The sequence below is a fragment of the Argopecten irradians genome, chromosome 7 (genome assembly GCF_041381155.1).
Source record: "Argopecten irradians isolate NY chromosome 7, Ai_NY, whole genome shotgun sequence".
In the NCBI taxonomy this organism is placed as follows: domain Eukaryota; kingdom Metazoa; phylum Mollusca; class Bivalvia; order Pectinida; family Pectinidae; genus Argopecten; species Argopecten irradians.
This window is the reverse complement of record NC_091140.1, coordinates 7,234,825-7,259,784: the sequence shown is the minus strand read 5'-3', so window position 1 is coordinate 7,259,784 and position 24,960 is coordinate 7,234,825. Positions and strand designations below refer to the sequence as shown.

Here is a 24,960-nt window from a genome sequence, read left to right as displayed (position 1 = left end):
ATGTCAATGTGTCGATCCACTTTGGAATCACGTTAGACAATCATTGGATAAACTTGGCTATACTATTGTATTAAGACACTTAAAGTTTATAGTAATAGGATACAAAATTGTATATAATGCCTATAATGACATTAACTGTGTTTTATCATTGATTGGTTTTGTCATATACAAATGGTATCATCTAAGTGAATTAAGAACAAAATATGTAGATATTGTTCAACTTTTCAAACATGAGCTGAAACGGAAATTTTGTTTTCAGTATTATACAAAAATGAAAAAAACTGTATGCTTTTCTTTAGAAGCCGCACGAAGCAATGCTTCACTAGAAATTGAATTAAAAACATTACTAATGACAAAAACTTAAAAAAAAAAGAAAAAAAAAAAAAAGATTTTTTCCTACGCTAGTAGCTATAACACGGTACAAGTACCTGGTGCCCAGTTAAAATAATGGAGTGCCTGTCCGCTCTCCCACCAGCTCCATTGCCCGTCTATTGTAAGGTCAGTGGCGCCGATATAAAAGTGGTCTAATCCTAAAACATCTGAAAACGTATAAAATACACGACTGAATGAGTTTAAACATATATTAAGGGATAAAAATGCTGTTATGCACATACAGGTACCACTAGAAAGTGTACTTTAGGCATATCCTATATACTACCTAGATTGCGTTTACGCACGGAACACATTCATATAGAACACTAATTAAAACATATTTACTTTGATGAACATGTCTGTCTATATTTGTAACTAATATTGTTTATTTAAGCCATGGTACATGTAGTACTTGCAACGATTGCAGCAAACATAAAAAGAATGCATAAGATAAAATGTATTCATTTTAATTGTTATCTTTGCTTCGATACAAACAAGGGAAAAGGGAATGTTTTATTGATACGAAGGTAAATTAACACCATTGCCAATTGTTGACTTTTATTTTCTGACTGGATTTGATATGAATTGTTCCCATTTTATGTTCAAAAATTAATCTTATCATTAAACAATTCCTAGAACATAAACGGAATATGATGAAATAAAAAATGGATTGCCATGAAACCAATATTTATAATCCAACGACTAAATAAGCTACATAAAGGCTGACTCAATATCACTTATGATGCGACTAACGGTTGGTGTTGTTGACAATGTAGGGAAGACCGAACAAATATCATTTATGTATAGATGAGAAATCAGTGAGAGGACATAGTACTCCATCAATTACTGGATGAACCGCAACCATTGATATAAAAGTATCGGTGCTGAGTGGTGAAGGGAGATAACCCTTGTTTATCTATAGCACGCAATAATATACTGTAAAAATAAGGTTCACTCCCCTTCTGTGCTGTGATGCACAGTACAACATATAATGACAAAGTCAATACAGGTTTACATGGAGAGAGCATTGGTTAAACAGAACGCTAAACGCAAAGTTCTAAATATGACCTTTTTTTCACTTTCATTATTCATAATTAAGCACCGTTTGTATTTCTCCAATATCAGATATAATGAATGAAATATCTTATCTTTCAACAGTCATGTATTACATATTAGTGCACGGAACAGTTTTGTGACAGTAAAATTTATTAGTTCATAATTTATAACGTTTTGGTGAATAAAATGTGACCGATATCCCTGCTGTCAAAAAATATTGTGGCGAGGTGTGTGCATTATCTGAGCTAGCTCAACGATTTCTAAAAGCTTCAGAAGCATAACAATAAACTGTCTTTGACGCACAATAGGTTTAAAAGATGTATTGCTTTTATGTCATTATTTCAGCCGATTTACATCTGAAAGCGGGCGTTTTCTCCTTGTTTTTGAGTGCCCGATATCACTTCCGGTGACCTAAGTTGTCCCCATTGAAACTGAGCTGTTAACTTAATATTTGTAAATGCGCGTCGACAAGCTAAATGCTTGTTTGATCTTCTGACAGGTGAAAAGAGCAAGAATCCATAGTAGCCATTTTAATGAAGAGTGATTTGATTTATATCTCGATTATAAGATAATCAACATTAAAATTACCCTATTACTATCACTAAGAACAAAACCACGTATCATTATATACAAAGTGCCTAACTATAAATTGTTACTAAGTCGGATTACCAAAGAAATGAAAATACACATTATTCTGACCATTACGCAATATTTCAAATATTATACATACTCAGGATCACAGATCCCTCCTCTAAACTTTTGATTGTTAACAGGGTAGAATTCACTTCTAGGCAAGCTTTAAACGCATCTTTGAACGTGTATCGAACACTCCTCTCGATACAGAATGTGCTGTTGGTTACCTCATTATGTAGCCAATTATCCGGCCTAGAGCAGTCCAAAGACGCACCTGATAATAAAAGAGGATGAAATACAAAGATGTTAACTGAGAAAATGAAATAGTTATTCAAATAAGACATTGACGATTACTCAATCAGTTTAGGAAGCTTACAATTATAGATATCATAGTAACATCATATGTGATAGTAAAACATAGGTAGCTAGCGAAAGGTATCTAGTAAATGTATTAAAATTGTTAAAATAAATCATATCTTGTACGAGGATACGCTTAACCTAGTTTGATATGATCAGAAACACAGAGTGACGTTTATGATATGTGAATTTAAGTCTGGACGTCAACCTCTATTTCATCAAATTATCAATACGAACATAATAATGAAACATTAGGTTCCAAAAGTCCATTATACAGATAACGTCTAGAGTCTTGAAACTTAACGTGCGGAGTATATGGACATATACATGTAAAAAGGACTGAATTGCGGTGGAGGATACTTACAATTATATTTGGTAACAGATAAGAGTAACGCCACTACAGCCCTCCATTTAGTTAGTTTGTTTGTGCCACTCCCCATATCTGCTGTACCTGTGTGGAAGAGAATTAATTTATTAAGAACTGATTTTTGTTTTTAATTTTACTTGCATTATCCCATGTCATTGACAAAAAATAAAAACCAGATGCCAGTCCTCTGCAATACACTGAATGGGTTTTAATAGCTATTAGCGTATTCATCACATTTTCCACTTTTATCCCAAAATTATTACCTAATACATATTGTACACAAATAAGCAATTGCTTTCATCAAAGCACCAGAGGGTGTCATATTCGGAAAATATAGATTAAAAAGAGACTTTAAAGTGTACACGGAATGGTTTGATATATAAGGCTTGACAAATGTGTCATTGTATAAAATTTAGAATGGAGAAAGTACGAGTTTCATATCGAATACGGTATTAGAGATAATGCGACTTTTCTCTAGAACACACCTGAAGCCCCAAGCCATTGACCCCGATTCGGGACCCCTGACCTGTGACGTCACGAGGACAACGGGACCTACTCTACTCGCATAAGATATTGTGATGAAATACGGTTGTATTACCATGCTATCCGGAATCGCTGTCCGCTCTTTTTTGTCTGTTAGTCTCGCCGTCAAGTAGACGCTTGTAATGTTAAGCTATATGTAAGTTAAGCGTTCTAGGGCCTAGGATTATTGTAAATAGAGGGCGCTAATGTCGTTGCCCGGCAGTATATAAAGCCGCGGTTTCAGCGAAAGTTTTTTTCTTATTTGTTGGACGAGCTGCTGAAGCGAAAACACCTAAGTGGTTAATACAAGGTAAAAATAGATGTGCCTGAACAAGGCTTGCCTATATACGTCAGTTGATAATAACTTACGGTAGAGTTGAGATCGGAGATTGACGTGCCTGAATAAGACTTTCCTCCTCCGCGTTATATACTCTGGAGAGTAAGTTGTAAACTGAGCCTTGGGATTGCTCGTTGAATGATTGCGTTTACGTGAATCATTGAGTGTACTAGTACTCTGTAATATGTAATGATTGTGTGTGTATCATTGCTGGAGTAATTGCTCTTAGAGTACTCGGTAAACGTGAGTGCTCAGTAGCAGTGAGTACTGTGAGTGCACAGTGATTTTGAGTACTCGGTAGCTCGGTAGTGTTAAGCCTTAGGGAAAGGTTCTTATAGATAATATTACATTGATTTTATCGTAGTCTGATTATATATGTGCGAGTAGGGATTATCAAATCACCCGAGGTAGGGGAGACTACTCGCATAGGCTTATAGATCACTCAGTATTTGTTGCTAATCATTTAATAATTATTCCGATCTGTATGGTTTATGCTGTTTGTATATTTTGAAGTTAAGTTATCATGATCACTCAGAGGCACTGAGTGATCATTAGGATTGATATTGTTAATCATAATATTTAGGGATATATAGAATCACAGCTAGGTCAGCTGTGTATTATTTGTATATATTTGTAATTTGATAGGAACAGTACATAATATAGACACTATAGATCATCAGTTAATTGTGACTGGATCGGACCCGGTAAACGTCACATAATTTGGTGGCAGCGGTGGTGATCTTGTCAATATTTTTGTGCTGTTCGATTACTCAGTTTTAAATAACATCTGATTTTAGATTTAACTGTTATATTGTTGTGAATATGATTTCTGATGAGACATCTCGCACTCAGTTAAGAAATTCTGAGATGGATTGTGGTGAGGATAGTGGACAGGGATTTCACTCTACACCGAAACTACAGATGTTGAAGGGGAGCAGTCATTATAGAGATTCTGGTATAACATCTATGTATGCAGATGGCAGAACTTCTGAGGTAAAGGCAGATATTGCTGATTTATATAGCAGTATGAGCACGCATGAAGATATTTCATCTCATGAGATTGAGAGGGAGATAGAGAAAATGCAGGAACAGTTACGCCAACTAGACGTTCAGAATCAGAGCCTGCGAGAGTCTGCTAGTCAGCAAAGACTGAAGAAATCATCACACGAAGGAAATTTTGGAGTCCGAAGTAAAGGGGAGAGCACTCCTAAGGTGAGATTCTCGGAGAACACCCATTCCTCGCAATTTGATGATGATAGAGCAGACAATATCACTTATCGAGACAGAAATCAAAGAGGTACAGCTCGATTTATCGAGAAAGAAGATGTATCGAGCTATTATTCCCCTCAGCGGAGAAGAACAAATCCAAAGTCGATCGATGATTTGGATGATAGTGATTATGAGGACCAATCATTGAGTAGGAAACCCAATGTAAAGCATGTGTCAGTAAAAGCCTCTACATATGATGGCACGACACCATGGAGGGATTATTTGTCTCATTTTGAGACATGTGCTCGAATTAATCGCTGGTCAGAGTATGAGATGGGACTATATCTTGCTGTGAGTTTGAGAGGACAAGCTCAGGGTATACTTGGTGATTTACCTACCAGGAAGCAAGATCACTATTTCTCATTAGTGAGAGCTCTCGAGCTAAGATTTGCCCCACCAAATCAAACTGAACTTTATCGAGTACAGTTGTTGGAAAAGAGGCAGAGGGCAAATGAAACACTTCCAGAGCTGGGTCAAGCTATTCGTAGGTAAGTTAATTTAACCTATCCAACTGTTGAAGGTGGAGTGAGAGAAACTTTGGCCAAGCAACAGTTTCTAGAGTCACTAGCTAATTCGGATATGCGTATTCGCATTAAACAAGCGAGACCTGAGAACTTTACAGATGCGATTCATCTGGCGGTTGAGTTGCAGGCTTATAAGAAAGCAGAGAAACATGGAAATGATGGTCATGCCTATTTGAGGAATACAAGTACTGAGGGTACTGATGCCAAACATCCAGTAGAGACTGAGAAGTCTGGGATGGAATCCATGTTGAGTAGCATCCAACAGAAGTTAGAAAAGATGCAAGGAGATATCAGCCAGTTACAATCGGGAGTGAAAAATCAGTATAAGCCCGATCAGCAAAAACAAGGTGGGAAGGATTCGAACTTTGAGCGACGCTGTTTTAAGTGTCATGAAACAGGACATTTTCGTAGAAATTGTCCTCAGCTCAAAAAGAAATCGGATAAGAAATCAAATGGAGCTGCTAATCCAGTCAGGACTAGAACAAGAAGGCGCAGGAGTAAACAATCAGCCGGAATTGGAGTATCCTCTGCAGCTCAGGAGGCTGGACTGTATATCAATGCAGAAGTTCAGCATACCAATGTGAAGCTGTTGGTCGATACTGGAGCTACTGTGACAATCTTGTCACAAGAAGTGTATGAGAGAATTCCACAAGAGCGGAGACCAAAACTGAGAGAAGTTAAAAAGGATGTCTTGGCAGCTAATGGAAGTGAACTCAAAGTCCTTGGTTAGGGAGGTTTTATGATAAAACCTGAAGGCTGCAGGGATGTTTCCTTTGATGCAGTAGTTGCACAAATGAGTAATGAGGGAATCCTTGGCCTTGACTTCTTGAGATCAAGAAATGGTCTGATTGATCTGAAGCGTGGATCATTTTAAGCTTATACGGAACTAGGAACCAGACCCGAGTTCCGTTTGAGCTTATACGGAACTAGGAACCAGACCCGAGTTCCGTTTAACATACATACTGGCCAACGAGCGGCGTTCCGTTTATTAGGATTCCTATCTCTAACTGCATGTTCAATTACCTATTATATACAGGAATCGAACTTAGAGCTTCCGTGAATAATACAGCATAGAATTAATCTCCTTAACACAAGTTTCCTTAAACGGATCTGACACCTAGACTCCAGTTCCGTTTAACTTAAACGGAACTAGGAACCAGACCCGAGTTCCGTTTAAGCTTATACGGAACTAGGAACTAGACCCGAGTTCCGTTTAACAAACATACTGGCCAACAAGTGGAGTTCCGTTTATTAGGATTCCTATCTCTAACTGCATGTTCAATTACCTATTATATACAGGAATCGAACTTAGAGCTTCAATGAATACTACAGCACAGAATTAATCTCCTAATCACAAGTTTCCTTAAACGGATCTGACACCTAGACTCCAGTTCCGTTTAACTTAAACTAGGAACCAGACCCGAGTTCCGTTTAACTGAAACGGAACATGGAACCAGGCCCTAGTTCCGTTTAACTTAAACGGAACTAGAAACCAGACCTGAGTTCCGTTTAACACAAATATACTGGTCAATGAGTCGAGTTCCGTTTATTAGGATTTCTGCATCGTATAAGATATTAAATTCAAATGATATAAAGGAATCTAGCTCTGAGCTTTCAGGAATGATACAACAGAGAATTAATCTCTATAACACAAATTTTATTAAACGGATCTGACACCTAGACCCTAGTTCCGTTTTGCTTAAACGGAACTAGGAACCAGACCCTAGCTCCGTTTAACACAAATACTGGTCAACCAGCCGGATTCCGTTTATTAAAATTTCTACCTGTAATAAGATGTTTAATTACCATTATAATTCTGAAATCGAACGTAAAGCTTCCATGAATAATACAACACTTAATTAATCTATATAACAGAATTTCTTCAGCGGGTTTGACACCTAGACCCCAGTTCCGTTTAACTAAATCGGAACTAGGAACCAGACCCGAGTTCCGTTTAACACAAATACTGGTCAACCAGCCGGGTTCCATTTATTAGAATTTCTACCTCTAATAAGATGTTTAATTACCATTGTAATACAGGAATCGAACTTAAAGCTTCCATGAATAATACAACACAGAATTTCTTCAACGGGTTTGACACCTAGACCCTGGTTCCGTTTAACTTAAACGGAACTAGGAACCAGACCCGGGTTCTGTTTAAGCTCAAACAGAACTAGGAACCATATTCGAGTTCCGTTTACTGGATCGGAACTAGGAACCAGACTCGAGGTCAGTTTAGAGCCGACGCTTGCATAGATGTGACTTTTTTAGATATATTTTTACAGGAATTGTCTTTGAAATTTCAGGACCATGTAATCAAAGTAAAAATCATTTCAGTGTAGATTTCTTTACACGAAGTCGACAACGAGACCTGTTCTGTTCTGTTTAATATTATGCGGATCTAGGAACCAGTTCCTAGTTCTGTTTAAGCCGATGTTGGCCTATACATTGCCTTTAAAGACTTTAATGAATATCCTGATGCTTAATAGTGCCCCGTATTGCAATACGGGTGCCTTATAGTAATCAGGTTGTCGGTCTATCTGTCCGTCCGTCTGTACGTCCGTCCGTCCGCCTGTCCTTTTTTAGCTCTTTTTTTGTTACCAAGAAGTCTTAAATTGCAGATGTAGGTTACCTTAGTGCCCTTGTTCTGCATATTACATTTTTGGGCCAATCGGTCAATATGATGGCCGACAGAGAAACACCTTTGATTTTGGTAGTTGAAGATATTTATCTCTATTAAGCACCAAAGGGATCTGTCTGAAATTTCAGAGGTTGGTTTCCCCTAGGTTCCTAGTTGCGTATAAGGCATTTTTGAACCGATCTATCAACAAGATAGCCCCAAATGGGCCATACAACTCAATCAAACAAAATCAACAACAAGATGGCCAAGAGGCAGTCATCTTGGATTTTAATATTTATTGTTTAAAAAGCAGAGAAAATATTCCTCTTTCGTCAGACATACATCATTCTTTGGTACGCGCCAAGAATCCTCTAAGATATCTTGTAATATATACTGTCATCAATCATTTCGAAATCAGAGCTTCAATTGTACATTTCATTGTCAAGATATTACTTTTCCTAATCGCAAAGCATCTTGAGCGGGGCCTATTTTGACGTGTCAGTGTTCTAGTATTTAACAGTAATCGTCTTCGGAACCTTTAGGAACATATAATCACAGGAAAACTCAATATAGCGTAGAAACGGAGTCGAAAAACCATGCCCGAGTTCCGTTTAAGATCATACGAATCTAGGAATTAGACCCGAGTTCCTTTTAACCCAACGCAGTCAAATTCCATATTCAGTTCACGTGCTTTTACTGACCAATGAGTTCGTTTATTATGATTCCCACGTGTAATAAGATGTTTAACTGGACATTTTCATTGGACAATATGGCGGGTGTTTATCTAACAAGGAAAAGTGGTCAACGGCATTCATATCTTAACTCGAATTATGAAGAAGAATTTTTCCTCATCTCGCACGCTTAAGTTAGCCATGTTGCACCTCAGTTTTGGTCAAAGGTTCAAGCCCCTGGTTATGCAATACACGATAGACTGCCGTCCTCTTTGCCTGCTAAGCTTGAGTGCTGAACTCTGGAAACTTGGTCAATGAACCAGGAAGTGTTCGGCTCCAAGGAGCACCACACGATGGAGAGGCTGTTGCGTCTCTCCATCCAGAATGTCATATATAAACTTGAAAACTTCTGCCCTGAACAGGACATTGAGAGGATTGGCTTCTTTGAAGGTGTCATTACTCGTCAATGTCAGACGTGGTCCCTTCTGCCTTTTTTGAAGAGAATTCAGACGTTGAAGGCCATTACCTCACAGAGGTCAGCACCACCAAAAAAGAAAGCTAGAAATTCTGCTCCCACTGTTATATGCGATCGAAGTCAAAGCCTTATTTCAATGGTAACATTGGGAAGGGTAGGAAGAGTACAAATCATTGGGACAAGACGAAAAGTTCCTGATTCGTCTCTCCGTCCTTGATCGTTCCATACGAAAGGTCTGTTCTTGACAATTCAGCCAGTCTCAGATTCAAGTCCTCCAATCGTAAAATAGGGTTTGAGTAAGGCAACAATTCTCCATCTGTGAAGGTCTCGATATTCCTCGTTTTCATCTTCCTGTAGGAGATCGTCAGTCCACCTTCTTTCTAGAGTCAATGGAAGGATATCACCCAGGACCCTTGAGCCTTTTCTGTAGTGAAGGATCGGTTTGGCATTCCATACTTGCGGCATCCGCACTTTGTGTCAAAGTATGTATTTTTTCCCTCCTTCGGGGGATCCGGAGATGGCAGTTTCCATCCGGGAGGAACTAAGGACCATGCTTTTAAAGGGCGCGGTCGAGGAGGTGCCTATTATGGACTACACACTCGGCTTCTATTCCAGAATAATTCTGATCCGCAAGAGGTTTGGAGCTTGGTGTCCCATCAACTGCTGCTGGTTGTAGTGTGATTTCTGCACTCTAGGGAAGACATGTTCACAACTATGTCGACGAATTCCTAATGATCCATCTAGTTCGGGAATCTTTGGATCGGAACACCCGTCTGGTCATGAAACTTTTGCTTAGAGTTGGCTTAGTTCCTTAAAGAGTATGAGGTTCCCCTTCTTAAAACATTGTCTTCTTGGGAAACCGTTTCCACGCGGTTCATGGTATTGTCATTCTAACTTTGAAGAAATTCGAGAAGGCCAGAGATATTCCTGTGACCTTCATCGGCTGGCCCCTCGTTGGTATCTAAATATTCTGTGTTATCTCAACTCATGGGGTTTGCTCGGTGGTGTACTCTGAAAGGCAATTACAAATGTATTTCAGGGGGTTTCGTTGTCGTCCATGCCAGCTCCCACCGTTAACATGTTCACGGATGCGTTCATGGAAGTGTTAGGGGCTTACCTCGACATCCATTGCCAGTCGATGGAGTGGTCTGGGGAACATGCAGAAGATGATGGCTCTTCTGTTTTCTCTGCAGACATTTTAGAAGATTCTGCATTCCAATGCAGTTTGAATGGCTACGGACAACTCTACAGTGGTCGCTTATCTGGAGAGAAAGGGACACCAGCTCACGTCCTTTGTGCCCTCGCTATCAGTATTTCCGTATTATTCCTATCTATAAGGAAATGCAGTTAACAATTTTAGTCAAGCATCTTCCAGGAAGCGCAAATGTTCTGGCGGATAATCTCCAGGCGGCGCCAGCTGGTTATGACAGAACGGTATCTATATCCCTCGACCTTTTTGCCTCTTTTCTCAATAATCAGTTGTCAACCTTTGTCTCTCCGTGGCAAACCAAATGGCTTGGGCCATAGACGCAGGGTTCTACAGAAGTTTCCGGAGCATTATTGCTCCTTCTTTCCGATAGCGCCACTGTTGCCGCGTCAACCCTGGTTTTCGGAGCTCTTGTCGTTTCTGGTGGCTCGTCCTCTGGTTCTCTCACCAAAACCAAATGTCTTTCGTTAGCATCGGCCCCAGACGTTATCTTCACGCTTGGACGTGATTTCAGGAGTCCTAGCTCAGACAGGCTTTTCTTCGGATATGTCAGCTCGCATCGCCTGATCAATTAGGTCTTTCTCCTCTGCCGCCTTCCAGTCACGCTGGAAGATCTTCTTTGATTGGCGTCAGGAAGATTGATCCGGTCATGGCCTCTGCCCAGCTGATTGCGAGTTTCCTTCTCTGTCTTGTTTAGGAGGCACAATCATGTACTATTGCAGGCTATCACGCAGCTATTGCCAGTGTACTTTCTTTCGGTGGTAAACCAGAGGTAGGATCTTCATTTCTTTGTCTTTCTTTATTCGGGGGTTCAATCTGGACAGGCCTAACGTACAGTAGTTAGATCCACAGTAGAACCTAGAACTCGTTTTAGAGTCATAAATGGGGGCTTCGGCTTCTAATGGGCCTTTAGGATCGGACTCCATAAAGTTTTTTTTAACTTTTAAGACTGTCTTTCTGCTTGCTGTTGCCTCAGACCACATGAGAAGTGATATTTATGCATTGTCTTTTCGCTCTTCGCGTATTTCATGGGCAAGAGCTAGCTCTGCCGTTACCCTTTTCACTGATCCTGAAATTTGGGCAAAGAATTGGGAACCAGGTTTTTCGCCCGATTCCATTAGAATTCCTTTCCTGTCAGTCTCTATTGAGTCTGGGGAGAATTATCAGATGCTTTGTTCCTGTCGGGACCTTAAAACAGGGTCAGCAGGATATCTCCTTCCAGTCCATCTCCACATTGATATGTCAGGTGATCAAGATTGCTTATGAGCCGTCTAATGATCAATCTCATGCAGAATGCAAGGTGAGGGCTTCTGAGGTTAGAGCCCTTGCGACCGCAATAGGTCCTTGTGCCAGGACATCAATGTCTTCTGCCGTTTGGCGTGGTCAGTCTACTTTCACCTCCGGTCTCTGTCCTTCCACTCTGATGGACTGTTTTCTGTCTGTGACTGTTTCTCCTCAGTAGACATTAAATGCATTTATGGTCTTTTAACCTTATGCGAGCAGGTTTCACAATGGTGCACCTCTTTCCACGGGGAGGTATATCCGTTTTTACCTTTGTTCGTTCAACCCTGTTTTATATTCTCTGCCTGAGGCCTGTCCCCTACATTTACCATTTGACTGGGCTGCCTGGCTTCGGACTCGCCATTACGGTAAGAAAGACAAATTCGCATACTAAAGTTATAGTAGCGTATTACTGTAAAGAAATTGAGGTTTTTCAATGTAAAACCAATTTACATGATGTAAAACTAACAATGACTTTATGGGGTTCCACTCTTCTGTCCTCCCTCCCTTTCCTCCTCAGTCATTTGGTCTCGTGGCTACATAGAGGTGTTTAGGAAGGGACATCATTCTATATACTCTCGTCGAGTACGAAATAAGGTACGGTAGGGAGACGGGATTCTCAAATATAATGTTTTCAGGGCTATAAAAATTGGTCTATGTAGTGAATTTGAATTCTCATGTTATAGTAAGTATTATATCATGAAAGTGGCTTAACATTGAAAAAAACTCTAATTTCCTTATAAAAGACTTCTTCTCTAAAACTAAGCACGATATATAACAACTCATATTGCAAAGGTAGTATCTGTATGGGGCGAGGATAAAAAATTATAAAAAGGGTGTGGCTTATCCCCTTGGGCCTGAGGGGCGGGGCCAAAAGGGGTCAATTTGTTTATTTCCATATAAACGACTTTTTCTCTGAAATTAAGTATGGGATAGTACTCATATTGCGATGGTAGCATCCTTAAGGGAATTCAAAATTGTAAAAATGCTGGGACTGACTCTCTACCACTATTGATTAGCACTCATAATCATATGATATTGAAAGCATCATTATATGATGGAGATTTAAAATTAAGCAAATCGTGGAGCCTGTTTTGCTATTTCCAATTGTAAGAGTTTTTGTGACAATTACTTCATAAAACAGGTGATTCTTCGTGATCTATTTTGTTTACTCATGGAAGGATATTCTTAACCAAGATCAATAGGTACAATATACATGTATATTTCGAAGGCAGTTTTGGTTTATGCTTGCAGTTCGATAAAATGCACATCAATTTAACAAGATATCAAAATATCAGAAAAATATTAATTTGAAATACTCCTTCACATAAAAATAAAAATAAATGGAGAAAAATAATCTGGAAATCTAAATATTTCGATGAAACATTGTTAGATTTAAAATTAAAAATAAAATCCTTTTACCATGGGGATTAGATAAAGATAAAAGTAAAAATCGTATGTACTGGGCTTAAACGGTCTAGATCTGTTGCTAGGAATTTCCATTTAATTTCAAAAGAATTCCGGTCTCATTCATAAACGCTACACGTCGCGTTATCACATAACTTCACTCGGTCCTTTGGACCAGTTGAGCTAAAATGAGTAAATGCTATGGCAAGCCAATTTAAAATTTATTGAAGGCGCAAGGTCCATCCAGAATTTGATCGAATTATATCAGATATCATATATTATTATATTCGATATCAGGCCCTTCAGGTCAGATGAGCTTTACAAATGTCTATACAAGCGTGGGGTTATACGGAACTCCGGTCTGGTTCCTAGTTCAGTTAAAGCTTAAACGGAACTCGGGTCTGGTTTCTAGTTCCGTATTTGCTTAAACGGAAACCGGGTCTGGTTCCTAGTTCCGTTTAAGTTAAACGGAACTGGAGTCTAGGTGTCAGATCCGTTTAAGGAAACTTGTGTTAAGGAGATTAATTCTATGCTGTATTATTCACGGAAGCTCTAAGTTCGATTCCTGTATATAATAGGTAATTGAACATGCAGTAAGAGATAGGAATCCTAATAAACGGAACTCCGCTCGTTGGCCAGTATGTATGTTAAACGGAACTCGGGTCTGGTTCCTAGTTCCGTATAAGCTTAAACGGAACTCGGGTCTGGTTCCTAGTTCCGTTTAAGTTAAACGGAACTGGAGTCTAGGTGTCAGATTCGTGTACATGTAGCTTTAAAAGGAAGATAGACTCGTTACAGCTATAAGTGAATTATGTATTTTAAATTCAATCTCTCAAGTGGTTTATTTTTTTATTTACTCCCCCTCCCAATTTATGTCTATGATATCTACGTGTATTGAACTATAAAATACATTTAATACATTTTCTTTTCGTTATGCTGATTCTTGAAATCCATAGGCCTAGTGAATTTTTATTTATACAGACACGTATTCAAATGGATTATTATATGACCATCATTTTTCGAATTCGTCTCTTTTTATATGACATTATGAAAATTGAATATTCCCCAGGTTTGATAATTTAGTAAGCTGTTAAAACAGAGATAAGATCTCTACTTAAAAGTTTTTACACAAGGTACACCTGGCTTTTACCAGAAACATAAATAACTTATACATGTTTCCGCTAATCTACTTATGTATTTAGCATGATTTCAGTTGCAATATTTCCTATTTTATATATAATTAAGTCGTCACCATAACTGTATACTGTATGTATATATGTAAAATTCTCGTAACCCCATTTTAGGAATACATATATGTCCACCTTTGTGCTATAACCCCACTACCAAACACCTCACTGCCGTTGTCCTCGTGACGTCACATCCGGTTAATCCCCAAATCAGCGTGAGCGGCCGATTCCCTGATTAGCAGTTGATATACAGGTAAAAATCGAGCACTTCGGAGGGCTGTCTCTCGGTACTGAATCGGCCGATTTTGATGCGGTTTTCAACATTCTTGTCAGGAGATCAAACAGAATAACATATCTAAATATTATTTTCCATTCCGTGTACACATAAACAAAGACTACAAAATAATTCATTACGCAAGTTGTAGTGTTCGTTCTGTAGCAAGGTAAAGTTGGACAGTTATCCGTTATTCGAAAAACGAATAACTGTTTAACTTTACTTCTGGCCGGGTAAAGTAAAGTTAGACAGTTATTCGTTATTCAAGCGTCACCTGTTTTGACGGATGCAGCTAAATTACATAAAGTTATTTTTTTTGTTTAACTCCTTGGAAAAACTATATTTTTCGGAGTTACGAATAACGAATAACTGTCCAACTACCTTGCTTCGTTCTGTACCCTAGGTGTGACAATTTTATTTAGACCTGGCTTTAGTTTTAGACAGGGAAGTTTAGATAAGGTCGTCATAATTCGGACGGTCAAATATATTTAAGACTGAACATGGATAATCAGTGATGTTTTTCGAAAATGGTGTAAAAATTCAAATTGATAGAGAAACGTTCAGGCGCGGATAAGGGAATTATGAGTCCATTGAATCATTTGTCATACACATAGTTGTTCGTCTCGTCGAGATCTAGTAATAGAGTCTACACGTAGTCCTTCAATATTTGCCTCGGACTCGGTCTCTTCATTTTGCCGTCTCTATAATATTAGACTGATTCTTAGATCCCGTTGCTGAAAATTATACATTCACTATAAAATTAAACATTCTTTGACCTCACGCTATCTTTTCTGAGGAACAGTGCCTGTACCGGGCCGGTGATTGACAGCTCAACTACGCAGTAGCACACTAGGTGTGATGCCCCCCCCCCGTGGCTAGGTAGGACTGACGCGGGGTCCCCGCTCTGCGCAAGTTTGATTGACACTTAACTCTGAATTTAAAAGAACACGCTGAATATAATCGGACACGCTGAGTTTTCGGTCTTCACTCTGAATATAACCGAACATGCTGAGTTTAATATGACACGCTGAATTTAATCGAACATGCTGAGTTTTCGGTCTTCACTCTGAATATAACCGAACTTGCTGAGTTTAATCTGACACACTGAATATAATCGGACATGCTGAGTTTTCGGTCTTCACTCTGAATATAACCGAACATGCTGAGTTAAATCTAACACGCTGAATATAATCTTCCAGTCTGAGTTTTCGGTCTTCACTCTGATTATAATGTAACATGCTGAGTTTTCGGTTACAATTCTGAATATAACCTGGCCACACTGAATATAATGGTGACACGCTGAAAAACTCAGAGTTGTTGCTTAAAACTACCCAAAAACGAGGAAATTCAGAGTTTTATATTCACCAGTGTGTAGTTACATGTACGTTCAAATACACCTTATATGTGATACAAAATAGCATTAGTTTATACAGGGCCTTATACCGAAAATCGAGCATAACATCTTTACAGTTTTATTTAAGGATAACAATTAATTATGAATTATTTGCACTTACCTGCTCCGAATGTAGAACTAGTCTTCCCACCGCCAACACTACAGCTAAACCATCACTTGGGGTTTGAAATACATTAGTTTGTACAACAAAAGTAATGCTAAAATCTCATTTATTATAAATGTATGTAACGTGCACATCCAGTCAGTCAAGCGTAAACGTACCCATAAACCAGCACACTAAATATATTATAACACGCAGACAAACGAACCGATCAAACTGAGAACGGAAAGTGATCTTTTATTTATCTCCCGCTTTTTCTGAAACAGGGGATATTAATTTGGGTTTGTCCGTCTGTCTGTCTGTCTGTCTGTCTGTCCGTCTATCTGTAACACTTCGTTTTGTGCAGTAACTGTAAAAAAGAAAACAGATTTTATTGAAACTTGGTGACAATGTTAAATGTCTTAAGGGCTCGGCCAAGTTCGATCGCGACTGTCGATGGACCTTATTTAGCGGAGTTATGGCCCTTTGAAATACTAAAAACGTCATTTTCTGCCATTTCCGTGTAATAAGTGTAACAAATGTTAACCGATTTTCTTCATACTAAGTAACAAGGTTAAATGCCTTAAGTGCTCGGGCAAGTAGCTAACATTTTATAACAAAAATTCTGAAATGATTGAAATAATATAGCAAATTCCGAAAACATGCCATTGTACAAATTTTTGGTGAGGAGGAACCAATTAGTATAATTGATAATTACGGCATTTATCTCAACATTACAAGATCGACGAAAATAATTACAAATGTATATGAAAAGATTAGATAGCTAGGGAGACGACAGTTTTCAGGTGACTGGCGTAATTATGCAGCTATTGAAATGCTAGTGTTATATCAACTGGATTTTAACCATGTATCACATAATTAGCACGTCCAGCCATGTCGCAGGATTGTCTCAGTAGACGGAAAAACGTGACATCCGAGACGGAATTCTATCTTTTTATATAGAGACGAAATTTCAAGTTTAACTTTATTTCTCTGAATAAAAGTTATGGAATACATACATGTAGAATCTTACACTCGTGACTATGTGATATAAAATGTATCAAACTCGTTAAATAATTACATTCACAACTCTCCTTAAGTCTTGTCGCATATCAACTTATTGAACTCGTTTGATAAATCTCACATTACATAGCCACTCATGTAAGATCCTCTATTTATCGGATGTTATTGTTTTTGACCCTTGAGATTACTGATAAATATCTTGTTCATGTAAAGCTGTTGTATAATATCCCTCTGTGGGTACCCGGAACATATTCCCATAATTAAGTAGTCTTACTCGTTTGCTAAACAGTGATGACAGGTTTGGATACATACAGATATGAGAGGTGGTAAAGTCCCGCTCAGATTGTCAATGAATATCAATTGATTTAACGGCACCAATAAAGGCTTGTTAATACATCATAAGTAAGCATATCTAGAAAGGAGACCTATCTGTCCTACGAATACAAAACCATTGACCATTATGAAGAAATCATATTATGAGGGTTATGTAAAGTTTCGTAAGCGATTTAATCACAAACATATTATGAATTATAAAAAAGTAATTTTGTTGAGTAGCAATGACTATTGTTACAATAAAATCATATCTACCAAAAGCGACGTAAATAACTTTAACACTTAAGCAACATGAAAGCAACACAATCTTCGGTAGGTGTCTTCTTTACCGATAGCCTTGCACGACATGTTCATCTATTGTAGTATATCACGTTACTTCCGTTTTTCTCCACGATAATAAATTCCAAAGAACATGTATTTTAAGAAATAATAAATTTAGCATACATCATAAGTTTGATTTATTCAAATTCCAGTGTATTACTCACTCATCAGAATATTTATTTCAAAACCTCAAATATCAAAGAAACACAATTTTAATAACAAAGCATGACGATTTATTGACTCGTGCCCTATCCGGGCCTCGAACTCACGATCTACGTCATCCAATCGCCTAGCCAAACATACCAGCGCCGTCTACCACTGCGCCACATCCATGTACATCTAAACTACTGAACAGACGTAGTTAATCTAAATACAGTAGGTACAACAAACCGAATGTCACACAAATCATGATTAATATAATGTTTGTATCACTCCTCTTAGATTCGAGCCTACTCCTCTTAGATTCGAGCCTGACGTACTAGTCTAATCATATTAATTATTCTCTGTCTACTACATCTTTATCTACCCTGGACCCAGTTATTTAATGGTGATTATCTTAGGTTGTCAGATGAGTGAAGCTTTCTTTTCCCACAATATCTGTGGTTAGACCTTCTCGTAAATCAGCAAGTGCATATTGGTAACGAATTGGGTTTTCTGGAATCTTGTTTAATTTTGTCAAGTAAGTTTGACAAGATATCATTTTATCTTAATTTGAAAATGGTTGTAACTAACCTATTCATCCTTTCTATAACTGGGTACTGGTAAATACAGGGATTGATATATATATATATATATATATAAACTCTGTAACTAAAGGACTATACATTTTATAGTCATTGAATTGAAGTAGTTCGTTGATAAAAATGAGAATGGCACCGCAACATATTCCATATAACAAGATACTAGGGCTCATAGATAATGTCCCATCCTCAGTGACGTTGAACTCTTTTGAAATCCCCAAGGATCGATTGAATCCATTTAATTGTCTATTTACAAGCATCATGGTATGCGGATGAATATATGATACACATATCTATGCAGGTAATTGCTACTCTCTATAATGCACTTTCAGTTTACATATAAATATACATGGAAAATTTAAATGCTTTGTGGTTCATTTACTTAACCATTGAACTGCATTCAGTTGGCAAGTAAGATTGTGTGAATGCCAACTGGACAACAGCAAATTCAATGCATGGTACATAACAAGACTTATGGTTTAAAGATTACAAAAAGAAATAATCATAATCCACATAGACTTACTCATACACATAATGCATTATATAGTATACAGCTAACTTTAAAATGCTAATTGTTATATCAACACCGTTACTACATAGGATTCCAAGGGTACAAACTTTAACTTCAGAATAAAACAAGCGGCTGAGTGTTTAGATGATCCGATATATTACCAGAAACCTCTACCCAATAGATGAAGAGCATTTGCCAGATCTGATCGCTGGTTGGCGGTTTTTTCCTCAAGGTTCCTTTATACCTATCCTCATCCATTTAAACTGGTGCGTCCTTAAATGATATTTACTGTTGATAGAACGTTAAAATCAAACTAAACCCCACAGCGACATATAATTACGTAATTGAATTATATTTTGAGATGAAAGAAGTTTTTCATGAGTTATATTGCACTTTATGAGGATTTGCAGATCAGCTTCCTGGTACATTATTTGAAACGTTTGAAGAGCAAGATTTCACGATAGAGTGAAGTCGATAGGGTCAGTCAACTTCCTTGATAATTCATGAGCCATGAGTCAGTTCTCAGACGTCTCAGAGTCACTCAGAAAATGGATGACCTCACTATATCTCAGGCCTTTGTTGGCTAAATATACACTGTAAATATATATAAAATAATGAACATGATACACATACTGTGCATTGCTCCCCATGAAAGGTTAGGAAGAGTCTTAGCTCTCCATTTTATGTCACTCAACTCACGTACGCTTGAAAATAGAGATTTATACCATGTGTTACGGTCACATATATATTTCTTAATCATTTTACAGTTTGTATTGTTTCGCGCATTGTAAATACGGAATTTAGTTATCCGCGCTCGGGTCTGTTATAAGCTATAACTGTGTAGCGACAGGTAGATAGCCATGCGTGAACGATAATAATCCACGTGCAGATATGTGTACAAGAGCACAAACTACAGATTGTGGTGAGTTTTTACCCATTTGTCAATATTATATCATGTACATACCTGTGTATTGCTATCTGTGAGTCTAACAAGGGATTAGTTTAGCCAGGTACCTCCTAATTAACTCACCTGTGGAGTGTATTGTAATGTGGCGTGTTGTTTACATACGCGCACATGTACATGCTAGTGTCATTTCTATATAGTATATTAGTTCGTGGGAACATTTAAACTATTTAATTGATGTAATATAGCAAACTATTTTATAATAGCAATATTTATCACGTAAGTTAGTCAATTGTTTACTACTATTGAACGTTTACAATGCCACGTTATATAATCGTGTAGTCGTCACGGTTGAGTGAACCGCACCTGTTGGAATGCGCCAACCATTAAGGCGGAATGCACAGTCATTTTGTAACATCGTGTTAGGTAAATATATATTGCTAAATAGTATATTTTATTAATTTTATCATCGAATATAGTGGTGTAAATAGTAAATCTGACATACGTATATTTTAGCTTAAAACCCTGACGATGGTGGATATATTATGGCACTACTACCACTTCAGCCAAGTGTATATCGTTATACAGTTTCCATAAAGGGTTGCATCGAGGCTTTGCTTGGCGGTCCTGTGTGGGCGACGTCTGTAGGTTCTGTGTGAGCCGAGTGTTGGCCTTTGTTCTATGTGAACACTTATGCATTATTTCATGCTGATGCAACGCGTCATGAACTTCGACTTTGTTGACTTTGATCTGTATGTGTGTTGCTGCATCCAGGTAGCATCAACTTAACCACAAGGTAGCAGCTGGTAGCCAGACCGTGGATTACAGACCACGACAACTCCAGTGATCCTATCTGAGAGACTCTAGGGGTTTATTATAAGTATTATATGTAATAAGCTTTTATAGGTACTTTTGTATATTATTGTTTCATATGTGTAATTTGTGCAATAAATTTATCTAGTTTTACTTAAGGAAAACCCCAAAACAATCATGTATATTTTGTAAAATAAATCTTGTATATATTGTATAACAGTCTTAGTATCATTGCTTACCACACTTGCATTGCCGAGCTCGTCCATAGTTACACCATGCATATATTGATGTACCTGTCGTAGATAAATGAACATTTCTGCGCGATTTGTGCACAATTATACACAATATAATGTGTATCATAATCCACGTACGTTGTAAATCTACGGTATTTGGAATCACATATACATGAATATTGTGTAAAGGATTCTTGACTATGTTATCCAAAACCCGACTCGGGTCGTTGTACTGGTCAAACCCGCTTTACAAATTTCTGACTTAAAAAACCCCCAAAAAAACTGCCCATTCGATTAAGTTATGATGATTCTAAACATAATTTTTTGCATATATGTAAATGCATTTACTAATTGCGTTATATCTGAAATCGATCCATTTTTTTCGACGAAATACATCCGACGACTTGTTGATATTTCGCTCAAGTTCATTTATTAGTGTCTTTAATTGAAAAAAAATAAACCATGCACGAGTCAAACGAAAAAAAGACTGAAGATGTCTATGTCTAATCCAAGTTGCAGATATCAAGTACAGAACAAAATCAGAACTGAACTTCCGAATATGTCGTGCTGAGTTTATCTCTTTACTTGTATACTGCAGTAACTAAAACGCGTGGTCAACCGAGACTAATGAGGGGGCTAATAACCAGATTACGTAAGAAAGGTGTTTAGTGACCTGTCACGCTTCGTTGATTAGCTCACGTCAGGTGTCAAAAGTAAGATCACAGGTAAGTTAGCGATGGACCATCATTTAATTGTTGTATAATGTCATATTTGTTTACACTTATAAATCCTTGGTTTACAGTAAAATATACCGTTCGAACATAACATATAACAAGTGTATAAATTACTAGATGTATACATAATTGTATATTTCAGAATGACCAATGTATACATTTGTCTCGTGTATATGTTTCTAGTTATATGTATATGTATTTTTTTAACAGAAACTACAAAATTATTTACAAATGGCATGTCGAGAAAGAACAATGCAAATAAGATGCACAATGACAGAATTTTGATATTTCTGGTAGTTGCTAGATTTTGGATATGCAATTCTTTGTGAATTTGGTCAATATCGATCATTATATAATACTAATAATGATAATCTATATGACCAATACATTACTGTTGGATATTGTTAAAATAACACATGTTCTCATACGTGTACATGTACATGTAGCTTTAAAAGGAAGATAGACTCGTTACAGCCATAAGTGAATTATGTATTTTACATTCAATTTCTCAAGTGGTTTATTTTTTTTATTTACTCCCCCTCCCAATTTATGTCTATGATATCTACGTGTATTGAACTATAAAATACATTTAATACATTTTCTTTTCGTTATGCTGATTCTTGAAATCCATAGGCCTAGTGAATTTTTATTTATACAGACACATATTCAAATGGATTATTATATGACCATCATTTTTCGAATTCGTCTCTTTTTATATGACATTATGAAAATTGAATATTCCCCAGGTTTGATAATTTAGTAAGTTGTTAAAACAGAGATAAGATCTCTACTTAAGTTTTTACACAAGGTACACCTGGCTTTTACCAGAAACATAAATAACTTATACATGTTTCCGCTAATCTACTTATGTATTTAGCATGATTTCAGTTGCAATATTTCCTATTTTATATATAATTAAGTCTTCACCATAACTGTATACTGTATGTATATATGTAAAACTCTCGTAACCCCATTTTAGGAATACGTATATGTCCACCTTTGTGCTATAAACCTCACTGCCGTTGTCCTCGTGACGTCACATCCGGTTAATCCCCAAATCAGCGTGAGCGGCCGATTCCCTGATTAGCAGTTGATATACAGGTTAAAATCGAGCACTTTGGAGGGCGGTATCACGGTACTGAAGCGGCCGATTTTGATGCGGTTTTCAACATTCTTGTCAGGAGATCAAACAGAATAACATATCTAAATATTATTTTCCATTCCGTGTACACATAAACAAAGACTACAAAATAATTCATTACGCAAATTCTCGTGTTCGTTCTGTAGCAAGGTAAAGTTGGACAGTTATTCGTTATTCGAAAAACGAATAACTGTTTAACTTTACTTCTGGCCGGGTAAAGTAAAGTTAGACAGTTATTCGTTATTCAAGCGTCACCTGTTTTGACGGATGCAGCCAAATTACATAAAGTTATTTTTTGTTTAACTCCTTGGAATAACTATATTTTTCGGAGTTACGAATAACGAATAACTGTCCAACTACCTTGCTTCGTTCTGTACCCTAGGTGTGACAATTTTATTTAGACCTGGCTTTAGTTTTAGACAGGGAAGTTTAGATAAGGTCGTCATAATTCGGACGGCAAATATATTTAAGACTGAACATGGATAATCAGTGATGTTTTTCGAAAATGGTGTAAAATTCAAATTAGTAGAGAAACTTTCAGGCGCGGGATAAGGGAATTATGAGTCCATTGAATCATTTGTCATACACATAGTTGTTCGTCTTGTCGAGATCTAGTAATAGAGTCTACACGTGGTCCTTCAATATTTGCCTCGGACTCGGTCTCTTCATTTGGCCGTCTCTATAATATTAGACTGATTCTTAGATCCCGTTGCTGAAAATTATACATTCACTATAAAATTAACTTAAAGAATCATCAATTGTTTAGCGGCTATATCTCGTACGTATGCATTTGAGGACCCGGTTGTAAACATTCTTTGACCTCACGCTAACAGTGCCTGTACCGGGCCGGTGATTGACAGCTCAACTACGCAGTAGCACACTAGGTGTGATGCCCCCCGTGGCTAGGTAGGACTGACGCGGGGTCCCCGCTCTGCGCAAGTTTGATTGACACTAAACTCTGAATTTAAAAGAACACGCTGAATATAATCGGACACGCTGAGTTTTCGGTCTTCACTCTGAATATAACCGAACATGCTGAGTTTAATATGACACGCTGAATTTAATCGAACATGCTGACTTTTCGGTCTTCACTCTGAATATAACCGAACTTGCTGAGTTTAATCTGACACACTGAATATAATCGGACATGCTGAGTTTTCGGTCTTCACTCTGAATATAACCGAACATGCTGAGTTTAATCTATCACGCTGAATATAATCTTCTAGTCTGAGTTTTCGGTCTTCACTCAGAATATAACCGAACATGCTGAGTTTAATCTGACACACTGAATATAATCGGACATGCTGAGTTTTCGGTCTTCACTCTGAATATAACCGAACATGCTGAGTTTAATCTATCACGCTGAATATAATCTTCCAGTCTGAGTTTTCGGTCTTCACTCTGAATATAACCGAACATGCAGAGTTTAATCTGACACGTTGAGTTTAATAGTACACTCTTGAGTTTTCGGTCTTCACTCTGAATATAATGTAACACGCTGAGTTTTCGGTTACAATTCTGAATATAACCTGGCCACACTGAATATAATCGTGACACGCTGAAAAACTCAGAGTTGTTGCTTAAAACTACCCAAAAGCGAGGAAATTCAGAGTATTATATTCACCAGTGTGTAGTTACATGTATGTTCAAATACACCTTATATGTGATACAAAATATCATTAGTTTATACAGGGCCTAATACCGAAAATCGAGCATAACATCTTTACAGTTTTATTTGAGGATAACAATTAATTATGAATTATTTGCACTTACCTGCTCCGATTGTAGAACTAGTCTTCCCACCGCCAACACTACAGCTAAACCATCACTTGGGGTTTGAAATACATTAGTTTGTACAACAAAAGCAATGTTAAAATCTCATTTATCATAAATGTATGTAACGTGCACATCCAGTCAGTCAAGCGTAAACGTACCCATAAACCAGCACACTAAATATATTATAACACGCAGACAAACGAACCGATCAAACTGAGAACGGAAAGTGATCTTTTATTTATCTCCCGCTTTTCCTGAAACAGGGGATATTAATTTGGGTTTGTCCGTCTGTCTGTCTGTCTGTCTGTCCGTCTATCTGTAACACTTCGTTTTGTGCAGTAACTGTAAAAAAGAAAACAGATTTTATTGAAACTTGGTG

The 24,960-nt window shown here is 37.6% G+C and overlaps 1 protein-coding gene across 1 annotated transcript in view; it reads right to left on the bottom strand.

Moving 5' to 3' along the window:
* The window catches only part of LOC138327421 (uncharacterized), a 30,629-nt gene extending 6,000 nt beyond the window's left edge, over nucleotides 1-24,629 (bottom strand). Inside the window, exons 1-4 of the mRNA XM_069273496.1 lie at nucleotides 24,579-24,629; nucleotides 2,783-2,869; nucleotides 2,159-2,335; nucleotides 429-539 (exon numbers count right to left, since the gene is read on the bottom strand). Of these exons, the coding sequence (XP_069129597.1) occupies nucleotides 429-539; nucleotides 2,159-2,335; nucleotides 2,783-2,858 (364 nt within the window). The 5' untranslated portion in view covers nucleotides 2,859-2,869; nucleotides 24,579-24,629. The remainder of the gene's footprint in view (nucleotides 1-428; nucleotides 540-2,158; nucleotides 2,336-2,782; nucleotides 2,870-24,578) is intronic.
* Nucleotides 24,630-24,960: the final 331 nt, after the last annotated feature.